Here is an 18,101-nt window from a genome sequence, read left to right on the forward strand (position 1 = left end):
ACTAAATGACTGTGGGGTTCCTTAGGAAGGGGGTAGTAATACTAGTTTGTTGAAGGGTAGAAACAATATACTCTGTATAGTACATTTCCCAGCAGAGAAATCTATGGCCTATGATTTTCCCTTTTCCATAGCTCCATGACCATGCAGCTTATCTGGTGGACAGCCTGTGGGACTGTGCAGGGCTTCAGCTGAAGGACTGGGAGAGTTTGACAGGGCTGCTGCTGGAGAAGGATCAAAGTGAGAACTGGGAAGTTGGACTGTGTGTTTTCTGAGAAAGTCAATTCAACAATTCAACATAGTGTACCTGCTATGTTCAAAGCATAAACATTTTAAAAGATGGGGATAAAAAATTGAATATAACACCTGGCTCTTATCAAAGAATTTTTAATTACATTGGGAAGAGGGTTTTTTTGGAACCTGGGAAATATGGACACAAAAATCTATGTGTGAGAAATGTTGATACGTAGATATGAAAGGTCCTAACAACATGCTATGAGAATATATTTCAGAAGGTTTGAGAGAGCCAAGATAGGAGGAAGGTAAAGGTGACATTGATTAGAGGCTAGTTTGTGACTTTGAAAATCTCATTGCTCACTCAGGTCTGGGGGATGTGCAAGAGAACACTTTGATAGAGATCCTTGTGTCTAGTGCCCGACAAGCTACAGAGGGTTACCCTCCTGTGGGGAGAGTCACTGGGAGAAAGGTATGAACTTGTGAGTAGTATGGATGGTGGGAGGGTGGCTAATTTGAATCAAAACAGGTGATTCTGTCCATGTCTCAGTCTAAGTTATTCTCTGCCTCATGCTAAAACTATGTATAAATCTGCTTCTAAGATATGTGATAGAATTGGTTTTTTTGTTTTGTTTTCATCCTGGAAAGTGAATTAGAGGTGTTTGCAAACAAATGAAAATGTTCAATATTTAGTCAGGGGGTGAGAGTAGTCTTTAGTAGTTATTATCTAACTGAAATTCACCCAAGTTTCCTTCAGTTCTTTTTGTACCTCTCTGATTCTTAGGGTTTCACTGCCAAAGAACGTAAGATCCAGGCAGACGATAAGGTAAAACTGACAGAGCACCTCATTCCTCTACTGCCTCAGCTTCTAGCCAAGGTATAGCATCATCAGTATCAAAGAATGGGAAAAAAAAAATTCTTTCAAGGGAATAGGAGTTGAAGAAGGAAATGAAGAAACTTAATATGTGTTTCATTCTTTAACTACCACAGTTTTCAGCTGATGCAGAAAAGGTATCCCCTCTGCTTCAGCTTCTCAACTTCTTTGACCTCAACATCTACTGCACTGGACGCCTACAGAAAGTAAATAGAGAGTGGGAAAAATGTTCCTCATTTATTATTTCCCTGTCCATTGATCTGTTTCCATTCTGGGATCCAGATGCCATACTTTTAGCTTCTGGTTCTTCCTTTTCAGAATTCACATTTTATTGCTTAAAATTAAAATTTCCTTGTCCTAGCATTCTGTCACTCCCTCCCAGGTCCTAGACTTTTATGTGGTGCCTTCTTTATCCCTTTTAGCTTCTGCTCCCTACATGCTATTTTTTACTGACTTTATATTCTCCCTAGCACTTAGAGTTGCTCCTTCAGCAGCTTCAAGAAGTAGTGGTGAAACATACAGAATCTATGGTGTTAGAGGCTGGGGCCCGGGCCCTCTACTTGCTCTGTGACCCAGAGTTCACCTTCTTCAGCCGGGTAGACTTTGCCCGAAGCCAGCTTGTAGACCTGCTTACTGACCGATTCCAACAGGAGCTAGAGGAGCTACTACAGGTCAGGATTGGGTCCAGGGCCCAGGTAGGAGGGCTTTCCCATTCTGAAGGGAATCAAGAACCACAGTCAAAATATTGAAATGCCCCAGAAGGGGAATGAGAGTTAAGAAGGACCTTTTTGTCCTTAGGGCTCCTACTTGGATGAGGATGAAGTGTATAATATGGCAGCCACTCTAAAGCGCCTTTCTGCCTTTCACAAGTGAGCATATTCCTCTTCTTTTCCTTACCTTAACTTTTCTTTTGGCACAGTGCATTTTAACCCTTCTTTTACTCTACCCTGATTTTCAGTGCCCATGATCTAACACGCTGGGAGCTGTATGAGCCATGTTGCCGACTCCTGCAAAAAGCTGTGGATACTGGAGAAGTTCCCCGACAAGTGAGACAGAGGGGAAAAGAGAATAGGGCAAGAGTCTTAGAAAGAATTTCTTGACTTGCCAAGCATTACAGCCTTGTCCAATTCTAGGAATATTCCCCAGGGACTTGAAGGGATCTTACACCATTAAGAGGTGCTCCACTTCTGCCCAATAGTGATATCTTTTTTTTTTTTTTTGCCTGAAAGAAAATTATTGGGTCCCCCTCACTATATTCCAGAAGACTTTAACTTTAAGTCTGAGAATATTTGCTAAGTCTTTCCAATATCCAAAGGCTTAAATCTAGACATATTTTCTTTAAAATTGTTTTTTTCCCTTTCTCACATCTTTCAACTTTCTTTCTTCTTGTACTTTGTTTTTCCATTCTTTATTTCCCTTCACTGAATCATGAAGATAATCCTCCCAGCACTGACTCTCATCTATTTCTCTATCCTTTGGACATTGGCTCATGTTTCTGGATCAAATTCTTCTCAGGTGATTATGAATCTAATGTGTGGAAGTTGGATATTGGGGAAAGATAGTAAAAGAAGCCTGTCTTTGTCTTTATTGTAATCATTCCCCTTCACAATTCATCTCCATAGGAACAGGTGCTGGGCTTGAGGGAGAAACTGTTGACCTTTTGTGATCTCTGTCAAAGCTGCCTCTCAGATGTGGACTCAGAGATCCAAGAACAAGTGAGACCTTCACAGAAGGTTGGGGGTAGGACATTTCCATTAGGGTAATAGGAGATGACATGTCAGATAGAAATTACCTTTGTAATATAGTCTGACCCTTTGTTATTTATTTCTGGCTTCACCTTCCTTCCCATCAGGCTTTTGTCTTATTAAGTGACCTGCTCCTTATCTTCAGCCCTCAGATGATTTTGGGGGGTCAGGATCATCTGAAGCCTCTCATCTTCCTTCCTGAGGTCACACTGCAGACAGAGTTAGCCAGCTTTCTCATGGACCATGTCTTCATCCAGCCAGGAGAGCCAGGCAGTGGTTATCAGAGTGGAGGTGGGGCTGTGGGTGGTGAGAATTCTTAAGATTGGGATTAGATCACAGAGTCAGAGGAATATGGGCCTTTATTTTACTTGTTTCACCTTGGTACTATGATTTAGATACCAAAGATGCAGAGGAGGAACAGGCACAGATTGAACAATTGCACCAGCGTCGGCGTCTGTTGGCTGGATTCTGTAAATTGTTGCTCTATGGGGTTCTGGAGATGGAAGCAGCCTCAGATATTTTCAAGCACTACAGCAAGGTATGGAAATAGGGCTAATTATGGAGAGGAATAGCAACAATTAGGCATAGAGACATCTTTAATTCTGTAAGGTGCTGAGAGAAGGGATAGAACAAATTGGAGTAAGAGCTAAGAGAACAAAATTAGAATAGATGAGGAAAGCCTGGGAAAATTAGAAAAAAAATGAGGTTGGTTTTTTTTTTTTTTTTCTCTGTTCAAAAATTTCCCTACCATGTCTTGTTTAGGAAAGGAAGGAGAAGGAATTGGTAAATTTTAAGAGAAGAGAAGATCTAATGAAGCCTGGAATTTAGGTCCCTGTGTCCCTTTCTCCTCCAAATCTGTCTATGTTTTATGAAGCTACTAGTACTCATTGTGAGGCCTCTGTGTCTGAAAAATGTAGATAGTGAGAAATGGAATTTCTATTTTTACTTTTGTTTTCCTTAACCATGATATCTTTTTGAAACTTTTGTTGGAATTATTTCTTTATATTTAATGTTTTTTCCACCCTGACTAAAGAGAATGTTTTGAAAGAAAAAAATTATCAGTAGAAAGGGGAAAACTTTCTCTCTGTTTCTCCCTCAGTTCTACAATGACTATGGTGACATTATCAAGGAAATACTAATACGGTCAAGACAGATTAACCGAAAACAGTGTTCTCAAACTCTGTTGCTTAGTCTTAAACAGGTATCCATTTTATTCTCAGCATTCCCAATTTGATTACATCTTTTCCTCAGAGCCTTTACATATGTCTGCCCAGTGTTTATCAATTATATGTTAAATGATTTAAGGACAAGAATTTTTGCCTCATTTCTTTTGAATTTTCCATATTATTTAGTATGGAGGTATTCAATAAATAGACTGGTTAAGCAGATGCCACCCTTCCCCCATGTAACTTTCCCGTTTCTGTTTAGAACCCTAGAGGTTAAGAATAAGCCCTTATCTGCCCTTGTTTTCATTTTCTCAATCTCTATCAGAGAGGGCATTGCTTCTCAACTTAGTTATTATTGTTGGGTTTGGTAAAAGATATGCCTTCTTCAGAGGCTGAGCAAAGTTGTGGGAGAGCTGCTGTAGTATCACAGAAAAAGTCCTGGATTTGAATTTAGAAGATCTAATTTCAGCTGTTTTATTGTGACTTTGAAGAAATTGTGTAATTGCTCTGAAACTTGGTAAAATGGTGAAGTTCTCTGAAAGTCCATTATATATAATGTGAATTCTTGTTTTTTTCTGTTTTATATACTGTTCTTCTCCTTTCCAAATAAACCACCACTTGATGGGAACAGTTGTACACGGAGCTGTTACAGGAGCATGGGCCAAAGGACTTGGATAGTCTCCCAGCCTTCATGGAGATGAGGGATCTGGCTCGGAGGTTTTCCTTGAGCTTTGGACCTCAGCAACTGCAGAATCGTGACCTTATCGTCATGCTGCACAAGTGAGGATGCTTTGTTATACTAGCGAGGGAAGAAAGGTGGGACTTAGGTACTAGGACTTGAACAGAGATTGTGAAAGCCTAGGAGAAGTAGGGAAAAAAATAAGAATAATATTGAAAACAAATAATACTGAAAAGATTGTTGAGCTTTGGGGAACAAGCTTTTTAGTTAAAAGATGTGTTGGTTCTTGAAGGGATGGTAAGACATAACCACTCTCCTAAGATAATTTTCTCCTTATCAAGAGAAGGCATCAAGTTTTCCCTGGCAGAGTTGTCTCCTGCTAGCTCCTCAAATCAGCCTCCCAATTTGGCATTTTTGGAGCTGCTTGAAGAATTTTCACCTCGTCTTTTCCACCAGGATAAGCAGCTCTTGTAAGTTACTGCCAGGAATATGAAATAGAAGTGGTTATAGAAAGAATGGAGTGAGGAGGGGATATTGGTAACTCAAACCCACTTTCCTTTTCTCTCCTGTTTCAGGCTATCCTATTTGCAAAAGTGCCTGGACCAAGTCCCACAACCATCTAGCCATTCTTGGAGCCCTATCATTTCCTATTGTCATTCTCTGAGCTCACAAGAAAACAGTTCTGAGACCAGCCCTCAGGGACACCCCCAGCCCAAAAAGAGACGTATAGAAGGTAAGGACTTTTTGCATACCTCATAAGCTTACTCTTTTCTCCATTAGATAAGCAACTAATTCATGGTCAGCCTCCTCAATAAAAACTAAATAATGTTTCTTGAATAAAATTTGGGGGAACGTGGTCAGCCTCCTCAATAAAAACTAAATAATGTTTCTTGATAAGCAACTAATAAATACTGCTATTTCTTTAACTTAGCAGGTCTACTTCATCATGGTCTGTTTTTAATTAATTGAGTTTTATATAAGGAATTCTAAACAGAGAGGAACAAAAAATCCCAGATGATTATAAAATCAAACCCAGTCAATAATTTCTTTATTAAATGTCTATTTGTCAGGCTTTGTACTAAGCACTGCAAAAGTTAAAAGGAGCTTACAGTCTTACAATATTTGCAAACAATTATATACAAACAAGCTATCTATAAGATAAATAAAGAATAATCAACAGAAGAAAGGCATTAGGATTACAGGAATTAGGAAAGGCATCTTGTAGAAAATGGAATTTTAGCTGGAAGATGAAAGAAACTAGGAAAGCTTAGAGGTAGAGATGAAGAGGGAGAGCATACCTGGTTTAATATAGTGAAGATGCCTAAAATCTGGAGATGGAGTCTGTCATCTGTGTAGAGCTGGCCTTTAACCTGTGGATAACCAGAGACTGAACAGAGCAGGATCAAACAGAAGTCTAATTGAGCAAGGATCAAATAGAATTCTAATTAATTTCTTGAAATTTTTTTTTATTTTTTAAAATTTATTTAAAATAAATAAGGAAAAAATAGAGGAGGAATATAAAACAAAACAAATAAAATAAAACATTGTCATGTATCCAGCAGAATATCAGGGAGGATTCAAAATATATAATGACAAATTACCAGTTCAAGGAAGTATATATATTAGTAGAAAAAATTATAATCACGAATGTCTGTCTTTTCTTTGCTTCCTTGTAAATAGTTTTTTGTTCTCTGCTATACACCTTTTTTCCTTTATTCTTTTTTTTCCCCCCTTTCATTTCCCCACCCCACTCCAAGCCAGGCTATAGTTAAGAAAGGATGTATTATTTATATATTATTTATTATTATATATTATTATATTACACACACACACACACACACACACACACATACACACACACACACACACACCCTGGTTCCTGCCCCCAAAAGCAGGCTATAGTTATGAAAGGATATATTTATGTGTATATATATATATATATATATATATATATATAATATATATATATATATATATATATATATTTATTTATTTATGTGTGTGTATATATATATATATATATTTATTTATGTGTGTGTATATATATATATATATATATATGTATATATATATATATATATATATATATATATGTAGATATATGCATACACATACATACACATATATCCCACCCTGCTTCACATCACATACATATACACATATTTTTTTATGCTTTACATGAGGTCTTTTTTCAGATCATCTTGCATTGTACAGGACAATCTCTCTTTTGCCCCAAGTTTTCTTGATTTTTCATCAGTCTTTTTGTCCTAAGGTGCAAATTTGTTCTATTTGTGAGAGAAATCTGGAAAGCTTGAAATTTATCAACTAGCTAATCCACCATCTTCCCAGAATCTTCCAGTGTAATTGATTTCAAAGTGAGGAAAATGTTTATTGTCAGAAGTCCTCCTGAGGAGGAGGGCTTAACATGCTGGGACAAAGGTAGAGCTTTATTTACATAAATGGGGACTGGACCATGACATAATATTGTTAGGTTTTGAGTAGCAATTCTAATGACAGACTCATTTGTGAATAATTCAGGCATTCTTGGGTCCTGTGGGAATTGTTTCCAAGTTAATTGTCTTACAGTAGAGTACAGAACCAGAGTTTGTATGGCAATGCTTAGTTTTAAATAGCAATTACAAGAAACATAGATTGTGAGCATGTTAGAAAATGTGATGGATCACTGTTTCTGGCTCTCAGGTTCATGGAAAACAGGGATGCAGATTATAAAGTAAAAAAAGAATGGAAAAGAATAGCTATGCCTGGAGGGGGGCACAGATTATGAAGGACTTTGAATACCAGAGGATACAAAGGTTGTAGGGAGCCACTGGAGTTTATTTAGTAGGGAAATGACATGGTCAAACTTTTGATTTAGGAAGATCATTTGACATCTGAATGAAAGATGGACTAGAGTAGGAAAAGATTGGTGGCAGGCAAATCAACAGGCTAGTGCTATAGTTCTAGTATAAAGTGATAAAGGTCTACAGCAGAGGAGTGATGGTGTCAAGAAGTGTATGAAAGAAATGGTAGGAAAGTAAAAACCAACAAGCCTTGCCAAGATATTGTATATGGAGGATGAGAGACAGTGAGGAGTTGAGGTTGCCAGACTAGGGAACTTGGGAGGATGGATACAAGAATGATCTTAATAGTAATAAGAAAGGGAGGAAAATTTGGAAGTGAAAACAATGGATCTAATTTTGGACATGTTGAGCTTAAGATGTCTGATGTCTACTAGGAAGTTGGAGATGAGAGACCAGAGGTCATCAGAGAAATTAAAATTGGATGAGTAAATTTGTGATTCATTAACATAAAGATGATAATTGAATCTCCATGGAAGCTGATAAAATCACCAAATGAAATAGTACAGAGAAGAGAGAAAGAGGGCCCAGGACAGAGACCTATCTGACACCCATTGTACAGGATAAATTTGAAATAGAGCATTTTAAAAAAATCAGTTATTTCATATCTCTGACAGGAGGCAAGGGAGTATATTTTATCATCATCCTTTGAATTCAGAAATTTTTTCTTCCCGTTTGTGGTGTGAGCTCCTTGACTAAAATGAATGCTAAGTATGATAATTTATATATAATATACTGTAGAGGGCCAGAACTTTGGGAAAGTATACTTGAAACAAGGTGTTAACTCAGTGATATTGATTAAGATGATGGTTCTCTAGTTCACATATATACTTAATACTTAGTATTTCTCTAGTTCACACATATTCTGTATGTTATAATGATGTAATTATACTAAGGTGTGTGTGGGGTGTGTGTGTGTGTGTGTGTGTGTGTGTGTGTGTGTGTGTGTGTGTGTGTGTGTGGCTGAGAAGGACAGGAAATGAGTCATTCCATTTTTCATCATCTTCCTGGTGGCTCTCCTGCCTCCTTTACGCCTCCAGAAAGCGCTTGCTCAAACATTACAATATACAATGCCAAATATACTTCCACAGTCCCACTTCAGATTTTGTATTTACATTGCATTCTATCCCTGGGGGGATGGGAATGGGAAATCATTCCCAAGTCATGGAAGTTGTCTTTCCTTTAGTCAAACCCTATCTTAGAAAAAAATAAAGTTGGGCAATCCTTGAGTAAGTTTAAGAGATTGATATACAAGCCCCCTACACTAGATGTTGGTGCATTTGTGTATGTCTACAGCCACTTTTAAGCAGGATCAAGAACATTTCTGCCCACCTCAGGAACAGAGTCTACTTCTAAGCAGTGTTCCACAGACTCCTACTTTTACCTCTACAACTGTGAAAGGGAAGGATTCCCTTTGGAGACAAAAGGATGAAGAAGAGGGCTCTGCATCAGAATTTACCCAAAGGTAAGGACTTGGGAAAGGGTCTAAGTCTGCATCTCAGTTTCTGTGTTTTGGAATTTGTCTATTTTCATGATTCTTTCTATCATGAGCCCACAATTATCCTCTACTGTGGTTCTCATTTTAATTTTCTATTTATTTTGCCTGTTCGGTATTTGTCTTTCAGATCTTCTTTACCATTCACAAATCCATTTATCTTTTTCTCAGATTTATACTGATCCTTTCACAAGAATTTCAAATAACTTTACTAATTATAGCTATAGAATATAATCTCTTTTGTCTAATATTCAAGGCTGAAAACTTCATTCTACCTTTCCAGCTTTATTTCAGTATTAAGTTATTTTTTTTCTAATATACTTTGTATTCTAGACAAACTACATTACTCTGAATATCTTGCCTCCTTCTATATCCATGCATCTGTGCTGGTTTGTGAAAAAAAAAAAAGAGCAAAAAAAAAAAATAGGAAAGAAAAAAAAAATACTTCAATCTGCACTCTAGTCCATCAGTTATCTATCTGGAGGTGTGGATAGTATTTTGCATTATGTGTCCTTTGGAATTTTCATGAATCATTGTATTAATCAATCTGTGTATATCAGACTATTGTATTACTAACACTTTCACAATTATTTTGTCCTTACAATGTTGCTATTACTATGCACATTATTCTCCTGGTTCTCACTTTACTTTGCATCAGTTCATATAAGTCTTCCTAGGTCTTTCTAAAATCATTTGCTTTGTCATTTCTTTTTTTTCCTTAGTATTTTCCTTAATTACATATAAAAACAAATTTTAACAGTTGTTTTTAAAACTTTGCGTTCCAGATTTTCTTACTTTCCTTCTTGCCTCACCGCTCCCATTGAGAATGGAAGCAATTCAATATACATGTGTAGTCATATAAAACATTTTCATAATAGTCATGTTGTGAAAGAAAACAGACCAAAAATAAAATCTCTCCCCCCAAAAAATAATAAGTGTGCTTCGGTCTATATTTAGATACTACTAGTTCTTTCTCTGAATATAGATGGCATCTTTCATCAAAAGTCCTTTAGCATTGTCTTCGTACTGTATTGCTGAGAATAGTTGGTCATCTTATAATATTGCTGTTATTTTTTGTACACAATACATTTAAATCACTTTGCCTTAACTCATGCTTTCTTATAACACAATACTATTCTAACATAATCACATACAATTTATTCAGCCATTCTCCAAGTGATGGATATCCCCTCAAGTTCTAATTCTTTGACTCAGAAAAGAGCTGCTATAAATATTTTTGTACAGGGGCAGCTAGGTGGTGCAGTGGATAGAGCACCAGCCTTGAATTCAGGAGGACCTGAGTTCAAATATGATGTCAGATACTTAACACTTCCTAGCTGTGTGACCTTGGGCAAGTCACTTAACCCCAGCCTGGGGGGGGGAATTTTGTACACATAGGTCCTTTCCCCCCCCTTTTTAAAAAATTTCTTTTGGGATACAGACATAGAAATTGTATTGGTAGGTCAAAGGGTATGTATGATTTTATAGCCCTTTGGGGATAGTTTCAAATTGCTCTACAAAATGATGAATCAGTTCACAACTTCAGCAGTTCAGTAATATTTCATTTTTCTCACATTGCTCCCACCATTTGTCATTTTCCTTTTCTGCTCTATAAGCCAATGTGGTAGTATTTCAGAATTATTTTAATTTTAATTTCTCTAATCAATAGTGAGTTAGAGCATTTTTTCATATGGCTCTAAGTAAGTATGATTACTTCATCTATTCATCGGTTCTGATCATTTATCAATTGGGGAATGGTTCTTATTTTTATAAATTTAAGTCAGTTCTCTATATGTTTGAAAAATTAGACCTTTATCAGAGAAACTTGAACTTTTTTTTCACTTACTCTTGTTAACTGTATTTCCCCTCTGTTAATTCTATTCTTTCTGCTTTCACCTTGTTCCACCCCATTCTGCCTTTCCCTTTCTCCTGGTACATCCTCTCACCCCCTTAATTTTATCTATTTTTAGGTATTTCTTCACTTTCAATTAATACCTATTTCTCTCCCCCGCTCTCTCTCTTTCTCTCTCTCCCCACCCCCCCATACACACACACACACACACACACACACACACACACACATATATATATATATATATATATATATATATATATATATATATATACTCCTTCTAAGTGCCCTAAATAATGAGAAAGTTCTTATGAGTAACAAATGTCATCTTCCCATGTAGAAATGTAAACAGCTTAACCTTATTAAGTTTCTTATGATTTCCCTTTCCTAAACAGGAATGGTAAATACCATTTTATGCTTCTCTAGAGTCTTGTATTTGAAAGTCAAATTTTCTATTCATCTCTGGTCTGGTCTTTTCATCAAGAATGTTTGAAAGTCCTTTATTTTATTTCAGTGAATAACAGTTTTCCCCTGAAGGATTTTCGCTGGGTAGATGATTCTTCCCTGGATTTATTTTTCCATGTCATTTTTCTAGTGAGATATTGCATGTTTTCTTCTATTTTTTTCTTTTCTTTTCTTTTCTTTTTTGTTATTTTTTCCTTGATTTTACATAAAGTCATTAGCTCGATTCTCATTTTTATGGAATGATTTTCTTCAGTAGGTTTTTTTCACTTCCTTTTCTCTTTTCTCCTATTCTGTTTTTAAAGGAGTTAGTTGTTTTTTCCAATTGATTTGTTTTCCATTTGGCCAATTCTATTTTTTAAGTGGTTTTTTTTTGTGTGTGTGTGAATTTTTGTGCAATTCTTCCCATTTGGCCAATTCTACTTTTAAAGGCATTCTTTTCCTCATTTTTTTTTTTTTTTTTTTTTGGTACTTTCTTTGCCATTTGGCTTAAGTACGCTTTTTTAAGGTGTTCATTTTCTACAGTATTTTTTTTGTGTTTTCTATATCAAGTTGTAGACTTATTTTTCATGATTTGCTTGCATCACTTTTATTTTTCTTCCTAATTTTTCCTCTATCCCTCAAGTGATTTTCAAAAAAAATTTTTTTTGGCTTGTCCATGGCCTGTGATTCATTCATATTTTTCTTGGAGGCTTTGGATGGAGATGTGTTTGACTTTGTTCTGAGAATTTGGGTGTTGATCTTCCTTGTCACTATGGTTACTTTCTATAAAAGAATCTTTTTCTATTTCTATAGTAGAATCTTTTTCTATTGTTTCCTCATTTTCTAAGCCCATTGCTTGTCTCTGAGCTTCTTTCAGGATGGAAAACATTTCTTCTTTCAGAGTGGAAGATGTACTGTCCCAAACTTCCAGGGGTTTTGCGTACCTATTTTCAGAGATACTTCTAGAGACCTATAAGATTTCAGTTCTTCCAAAGTGATATGATCTAAGGAGAAATGTTTACTACTTTACTGGCCTAAGGATCCCTGCTCCACTGTGGCCACAAGCTCTAGTGTACTAGATCTTCTTCTCACCCTGGGACTGCCACCTAGGTCTGTGACCCAAATTTGAGTATATGGGCAAAGTAACAGAATCCTGCCTCAGTTTTAGCAACAAGATCCCTGTATTCTTCTGACCAGCTATTTGACCCCCTTACTATCTATATTGAGAACTCTGGAAGCTGCTGCAACTGTTGATTCAGTGGCTCCCAAGGCCTGCTCTTAGTTAGCTGGAGTAAAGCTGTGCTGGCACAACCTCTATTGTGTTATGTTCCTATCCTCAGGTGTCACAGACCTTTCCTGCTAACCTTCTAAGTTGTCTTTGACATTTGTAGACTGAGATATCTGGAAACCACAACTGCTGCCATTGATTCAATTGTCCCTGTTCCTGGTTTGCTGGGGAGAGGCTATGCTGGAGCCCAGACGATGCTTCACTTTCATCCTGATGGGACAGATCTTTCCAAATTGGTTCATTCCATCTTTTGATAGATTTTGCTGCTCTAAAATTTGTTTAGAATTATTAAAGGTATTTGGATGAGTTTTTGGGAAGAACTTGGGTAAATTTCTCTGCCTTTATATTCTGCCATCTTGGCTTCATCTGCCAAGTTTCAGAGTTGTAATAAACCTTTTTGTGTATATTAATCTCTTTGTGGACTCTTTTTCTAGGTTATATTCTTTAATTGTAGGGATTTTCTTCCTGCCCCACAAGACACTTTCTCTTTTTATACTATTTCACTTTGCAGACATTTTGACCATGTCACCTATATTCATTCAACTTTACTAGTTCCCTGATTCCTCCAATGTCAGATATAAAATCCCAAATTTGTTTTTTAAAGCCATCTATACGCTGATCCTTTCCCACTTTACTAGGGTGTAGTAATACCCATATACTTTGTGATCCAGAAACACCGGCCTTCTTACTTTTCCTTGAATTAAACATTCTATCTCCTGCCTCTATGCATTTTTCTTTTACTGCCCTTCTCCTAGAACTCTCTCCCTCCCTTGCTTCCCTGATTTCCTTCAGTTCTTATCTTCTTTTTTTTGCAAGAGGCATTTCCCAATTTCACTTTAGGAGAGAGTGAGAAAGCTATTGCTTTCCCTCTGTTGATTGTCTCCAATTGGTCCTGCCTTCTTTGTATATAGTTGTTTCTATGTTGGCACAAATTAAGGTTTTAATAAATGCTTGTTGACTGACTTGTTTACTAAGTAGAAATCTTTGAAATCTTTTTCTTTCTTTGAAACCCAACACAGGTATCATTGCCTTCTCCATGAAGCATCCAGGACATGCTAAAAGTGATTCTTTACTCCTTTACTATTCTTCTCTTGTTTAACATCTTATATTTCTACCTTGATTCTCCTGGCTTCTTGAAGGTAGAAATTAAGACATTTTCTTCTTTTATATTGTTATTGTCTAATATTGCAATTCCTTCCAATTTATGGTCAAAGAAAAACTAGAGAATATTATGAAATGCAAAATGGATAATTTTGATTACAATAAATTAAAAAGTTTTGGTATAAACAAAACCAAAAATACAGCCAAAAATAGAAGGAAAGCAAAAAGCTTCCAGTGTTTCTTATAAAGGGCCCATTTCTAAAATATATAATTGACTCAAATTTATAACAAACAAGCCATTCCCCAATTGAGAAATGGTCAAAGGACATGCACAGCTTTCAGAAGATAAAATTTAAAGACATTTCTAGTCATATGAAAAAATGCTCTAAGTCATTATTGATTAGAAAAATGCAAATTAAGACAATTCTGAGGTACTATTTCATACCTCTTAGATTGATTAAAATATCAGGAAAAGATAATAACAAATGTTGGAGAAAGGAGATGCATTGTTGGTGGAATTCAGAGCTTATCCAACATTCTGGAGAGCAATTTGGAACTATGCCTTTGATCAGTAGTATCTCTAGTGAGTCTATATCCCAAAGAGATTTGTAGCAGCCCTTTTTGTAGTGGCAGTCCAGAGAGAGAACTATGGATACTGAATGTGGATCAAAGCATAGTATTTTCATTTTTTTTTGTTGTTTGCTCTTTTTTTTTTCTTTCTCATAATTTTTTTCCTTTTACCTTTTGATCTGATTTTTTTTTTGCACAATATTATGAATATGGAAATATGTTTAGAATATTTAACCTATGTTGGATTACTTGCCATCTTGGGGAGTGGGGAGGTAGGGGAGTGGGGGAAAAAATTGAAACACAAGGTTTTACAAAGGTGAATGTTGAAAAATATCTTTGCATGTATTTGAGGGGGAAAAGCTATTAAAATGAAAAAGAACGATTAATTTCTTATCTCTGTCCATATAGCCAGTCACCCTTAGGATCCCAGAAACCCAAACACTCATATGCAGAGGGTTTTTACCATATGGTGCATAGCCATAGCCACTATGGTCCTGGTCTAGGCAGTCAGCTAACCCGGTTAGTATTTTCCTCTTTTCCTCTATCATCTTTAAACCTTTAATCATTTATTTTAAAAGAACTTTCTTCTTATCTTGCTCTTCTATGCAATCTCTACCAGACTCAGCCTTATGGAGGAAGATGATATTAATGAGATAGTAATAGAAGAGTCAGGTGAAGAAGAAGCAGAAGAATGGGAAGACACAGATAAGGTAAGTAGAGGCAAAGAAAGAAAATAAACTTATTCTGGTTCTTCCTTACTATGTAGAAAAACATTCCCTTCTTCAGAAAAACATTCCCTATTGCACTTCCCACCCCACCCCTCAATTACTGACTGCTGTTTCCAGATTTTGAGAAAGTCAGGAGAGGGACAGGGAGAAGAGAATGAGAAGACTCATTAAATGTTTTGTTGTGGTTTTCATCTGCTTAATAAGGGTACTTGGATAGGTGAGGGAAATTGGAGCACTCATCCCTTTCTGCCTCTGACAATAATCTTTCACATTTGCAAGATTCTTCTTCCTCCCCTTACCTCTCCTTTAGAGAGCTCTTCCAATTCCAGATTATTCATTTTACTCATATCCATGGCTTATAACTTCCACTCCCATTCTTTTTTCCTTAAAAAGGGGAAAGGAGTTCAGTAGATCACAAGAGGAATAATTATGTGATCATAATTTATAATTTGAAACAATCAGAAGCAATCTAATCTAAACAATAATTTTTATAGATGAGAAAATTAAGAGCCAGGGTGGTTAGGAGGCTTTGTCTGTTTTCACATAGTAAGTATCAGAGGTGGGTTTTGAACCCATATCCTCTGACCTCTGAAAAAGAGGCCTTTTTCCTTAAAGCAAACTGGAAAGGGTAAAAGGAGGTTTGGAAGTTTGAAAACATAAAAATGAAGAATAAGAAAATCTGGAATGTTTCCTTCCCTGAAAATCTTTTGTGAGAAGGTTTCTTCATCCGTCTGAGTTAAGGGAATAAACTTTAAGGAGGCTCATGCAGAAAAGACAAAATAGTCCTCCTTTTCATTAACTATAATTGAACAAGCAGGAGCCATTGTCTCCCTTTATGGGTAGGAGACTAGGCAAAGAGTTAGTTCTGAGAGTGGAAAAGATATTCTTTAAACTTTTAACTCTACTCTTTCCAGCATCCAAGCTCTCATTCTTCCTTCAAACACCAGCGAGACCTCTTTGACTCTGCAGAGGTAGACAGTGATGTGAGTATACCGGGAAGAGATTGCTTTTTCTTGGGTGACGGCAGATGGAATATCTTCAGGTCATGTAACCTATTTTAGAGGCAGTAAGGTAAAAAAATCAAAAGCCCTATTCTCATTGTCTTTGGAATCAAGGTTTTGGGTAGAGGAAGAGGGCTGCCATAGAACTGTGATATAGAAAAGCATGGAATTATCTGTTTGTCTTTTTCCTTTTTTCTTCTATGGATTCCTGTTGTTGTTTTCACAGGACTTCACTGTGCCTTCTTCAAGCTGATTGCCCAGTCATCAATATGACCACTTGGAATATAAAAAACAGAGTTCAAAACTATCCTAGTTACTGAGGGAAAATAAAGGAGGAACTTTCACCTACCTTCTTCTCCCAGTTTTATCTTATTTTTCTTTCCTCTCTGTGACTTTTGGGTTGTAAAGGCTGTGACTTTCCTATTCTTCTTAATTTCCTGTTTAACAAGGTCTTTCCCTTATACTATAATTTGGGACAGGAGAGTCCATCCTCCTATTTTTGAAGAGAGGTATACCATGTTTCTATTGGAAAAATAACCTTTGTTTCTCTATGTTTGTGGAGACATCTTATCTCCCAGCTTTTTTTTTGGTGCATCTTTTGGTGCTTGTTAGTTTAATAAAGTGTTGGAAATCAAAATTGGTCTCTGAGAATATAATTTATAAGACTTACACTGCTGAGTAGAAGGAACTTTTCCCCTTGGGATTCTGTAGAGAAGAGCTCTTAGTCACCAAATGCTTAAAAAGTTTTAAATTTCATAAGTTTTAAGTGGAGTAAGAATAGGTAACCACCTATTTTCCTTATGCTCAAGCCTGATCTTTTATGGGTCAGTTTATTCTGAAACTCTTCTACTTTTATTGAAATATCCCTCGTCTCCAAGGATAAGCTCTTATTCCATCCTTTTATTTCTATCAGTCATACTTATAATTTCTTTTTGAAGATAAAAAAAAAAATTAAATCTTTGCCATTGGATAATCTTTGCAATTGATGGATTCCAGAGATCATCCTGTACAATCTTGCATCTTGTACCTAGTTTAGAAATCTTTTCTTCTACCCTATATTAGTTTTTTTGTTATTGTTGTTTTTTTAATACCAACATTGAATGAGAGAATCCTGCTGAATTACTTAACCAACCTATTCGATTGGGAGGCAGTTCTAATTAAATCTTTGGACCCCAAATCTCCTTCCTTGTAAATTCCCATTGGTCTTAATTCTGCCCTTTGGCATAGTGCTATGACCGCTATTATTAAAATATTTTAAGACAGCTATTATTCACTTCATTTTTTTTCTCTGGGTGAAACACATTACTTCCTTTAACCCATTGTATGATATGATTTCACTGTTTTAGTAACTTTTCTAGTTTGTCATTGTCCTTATAAATATGATTTCCAAAGGAGATTACAGAACTATATCAAAAGGATCATACACTATGACCAGGTGGATTTATACCTAGAATACAAGACTGATTCAATATTGGGAAAACTATTAGCATAATTGACCACATCAATAACAAAACCAACAAAAATCATATGATTATCTCAATAAATGCAGAAAAAGCAGTTGACAAAATACAACACCTATTTCTATTAAAAACAATAGAGAGTATAGGAATAATAAATGGAACTTAGCTTAAAACGATAAGTAATTTAACTGAACATATCAGCAAGCATTATCTATAATGGACATAAGGCTTCTTGCTTATGTCCATTACAGATTATGCTTTAGCAGTAAGAAAAGAAAAAGAAATTGAAGGAATTATAAAGGACAGTGAAGAAACAAAATTATCACTCTGCAGATGATATGGTATGCTTCAAGAATTCTTGAGAATCAACTAAAAACTATTTGAAATAATTAACAACTTTAGTAGAGTTGCAGGATATAAAATAAATCCACATAAAGCATTAGCGTTTCTCTTTATTACCAACAAAGCCTAGCAGCAAGAGATAGAAACTCCATTTAAAATAACTGTACATAATATAAGATATTTGCAAGTCTTATCTGCTAAGACAAACCTGCAATTTAGAAAACATTTCACATAAATAAAGTCATAACTAAACAATTGAAAAAAATA

General features: G+C 36.0%; 1 protein-coding gene across 16 annotated transcripts in view; it reads left to right on the forward strand.

The window, feature by feature from the left end:
* The window catches only part of STAG3 (STAG3 cohesin complex component), a 34,295-nt gene extending 17,626 nt beyond the window's left edge, over positions 1-16,669 (forward strand). For 4 of the 16 annotated variants that reach the window (XM_074311580.1, XM_074311579.1, XM_074311593.1 and 1 more), the window contains 20 exons: positions 132-237; positions 600-703; positions 1,016-1,108; positions 1,222-1,311; positions 1,576-1,800; positions 1,904-1,974; positions 2,064-2,151; positions 2,540-2,620; positions 2,728-2,820; positions 2,958-3,141; positions 3,246-3,388; positions 3,950-4,051; positions 4,648-4,796; positions 5,037-5,165; positions 5,271-5,428; positions 8,850-9,018; positions 14,712-14,822; positions 14,923-15,013; positions 15,946-16,102; positions 16,259-16,669. In XM_074311580.1, coding sequence (XP_074167681.1) covers positions 132-237; positions 600-703; positions 1,016-1,108; positions 1,222-1,311; positions 1,576-1,800; positions 1,904-1,974; positions 2,064-2,151; positions 2,540-2,620; positions 2,728-2,820; positions 2,958-3,141; positions 3,246-3,388; positions 3,950-4,051; positions 4,648-4,796; positions 5,037-5,165; positions 5,271-5,428; positions 8,850-9,018; positions 14,712-14,822; positions 14,923-15,013; positions 15,946-16,092 — 2,334 coding nt within the window. In that variant the 3' untranslated portion in view covers positions 16,093-16,102; positions 16,259-16,669. Of the gene's footprint in view, positions 1-131; positions 238-599; positions 704-1,015; positions 1,109-1,221; positions 1,312-1,575; positions 1,801-1,903; positions 1,975-2,063; positions 2,152-2,539; positions 2,621-2,727; positions 2,821-2,957; positions 3,142-3,245; positions 3,389-3,949; positions 4,052-4,647; positions 4,797-5,036; positions 5,166-5,270; positions 5,429-8,849; positions 9,019-12,735; positions 13,551-14,711; positions 14,823-14,922; positions 15,014-15,945; positions 16,103-16,258 lie in introns of those variants that run through there. The other 12 variants (XM_074311583.1, XM_074311595.1, XM_074311594.1 and 9 more) reach the window with 10 other exon arrangements.
* The last annotated feature ends 1,432 nt before the right edge of the window (positions 16,670-18,101 follow it).

Source organism: Sminthopsis crassicaudata, chromosome 4, assembly GCF_048593235.1.
Source record: "Sminthopsis crassicaudata isolate SCR6 chromosome 4, ASM4859323v1, whole genome shotgun sequence".
Lineage (NCBI taxonomy): Eukaryota > Metazoa > Chordata > Mammalia > Dasyuromorphia > Dasyuridae > Sminthopsis > Sminthopsis crassicaudata.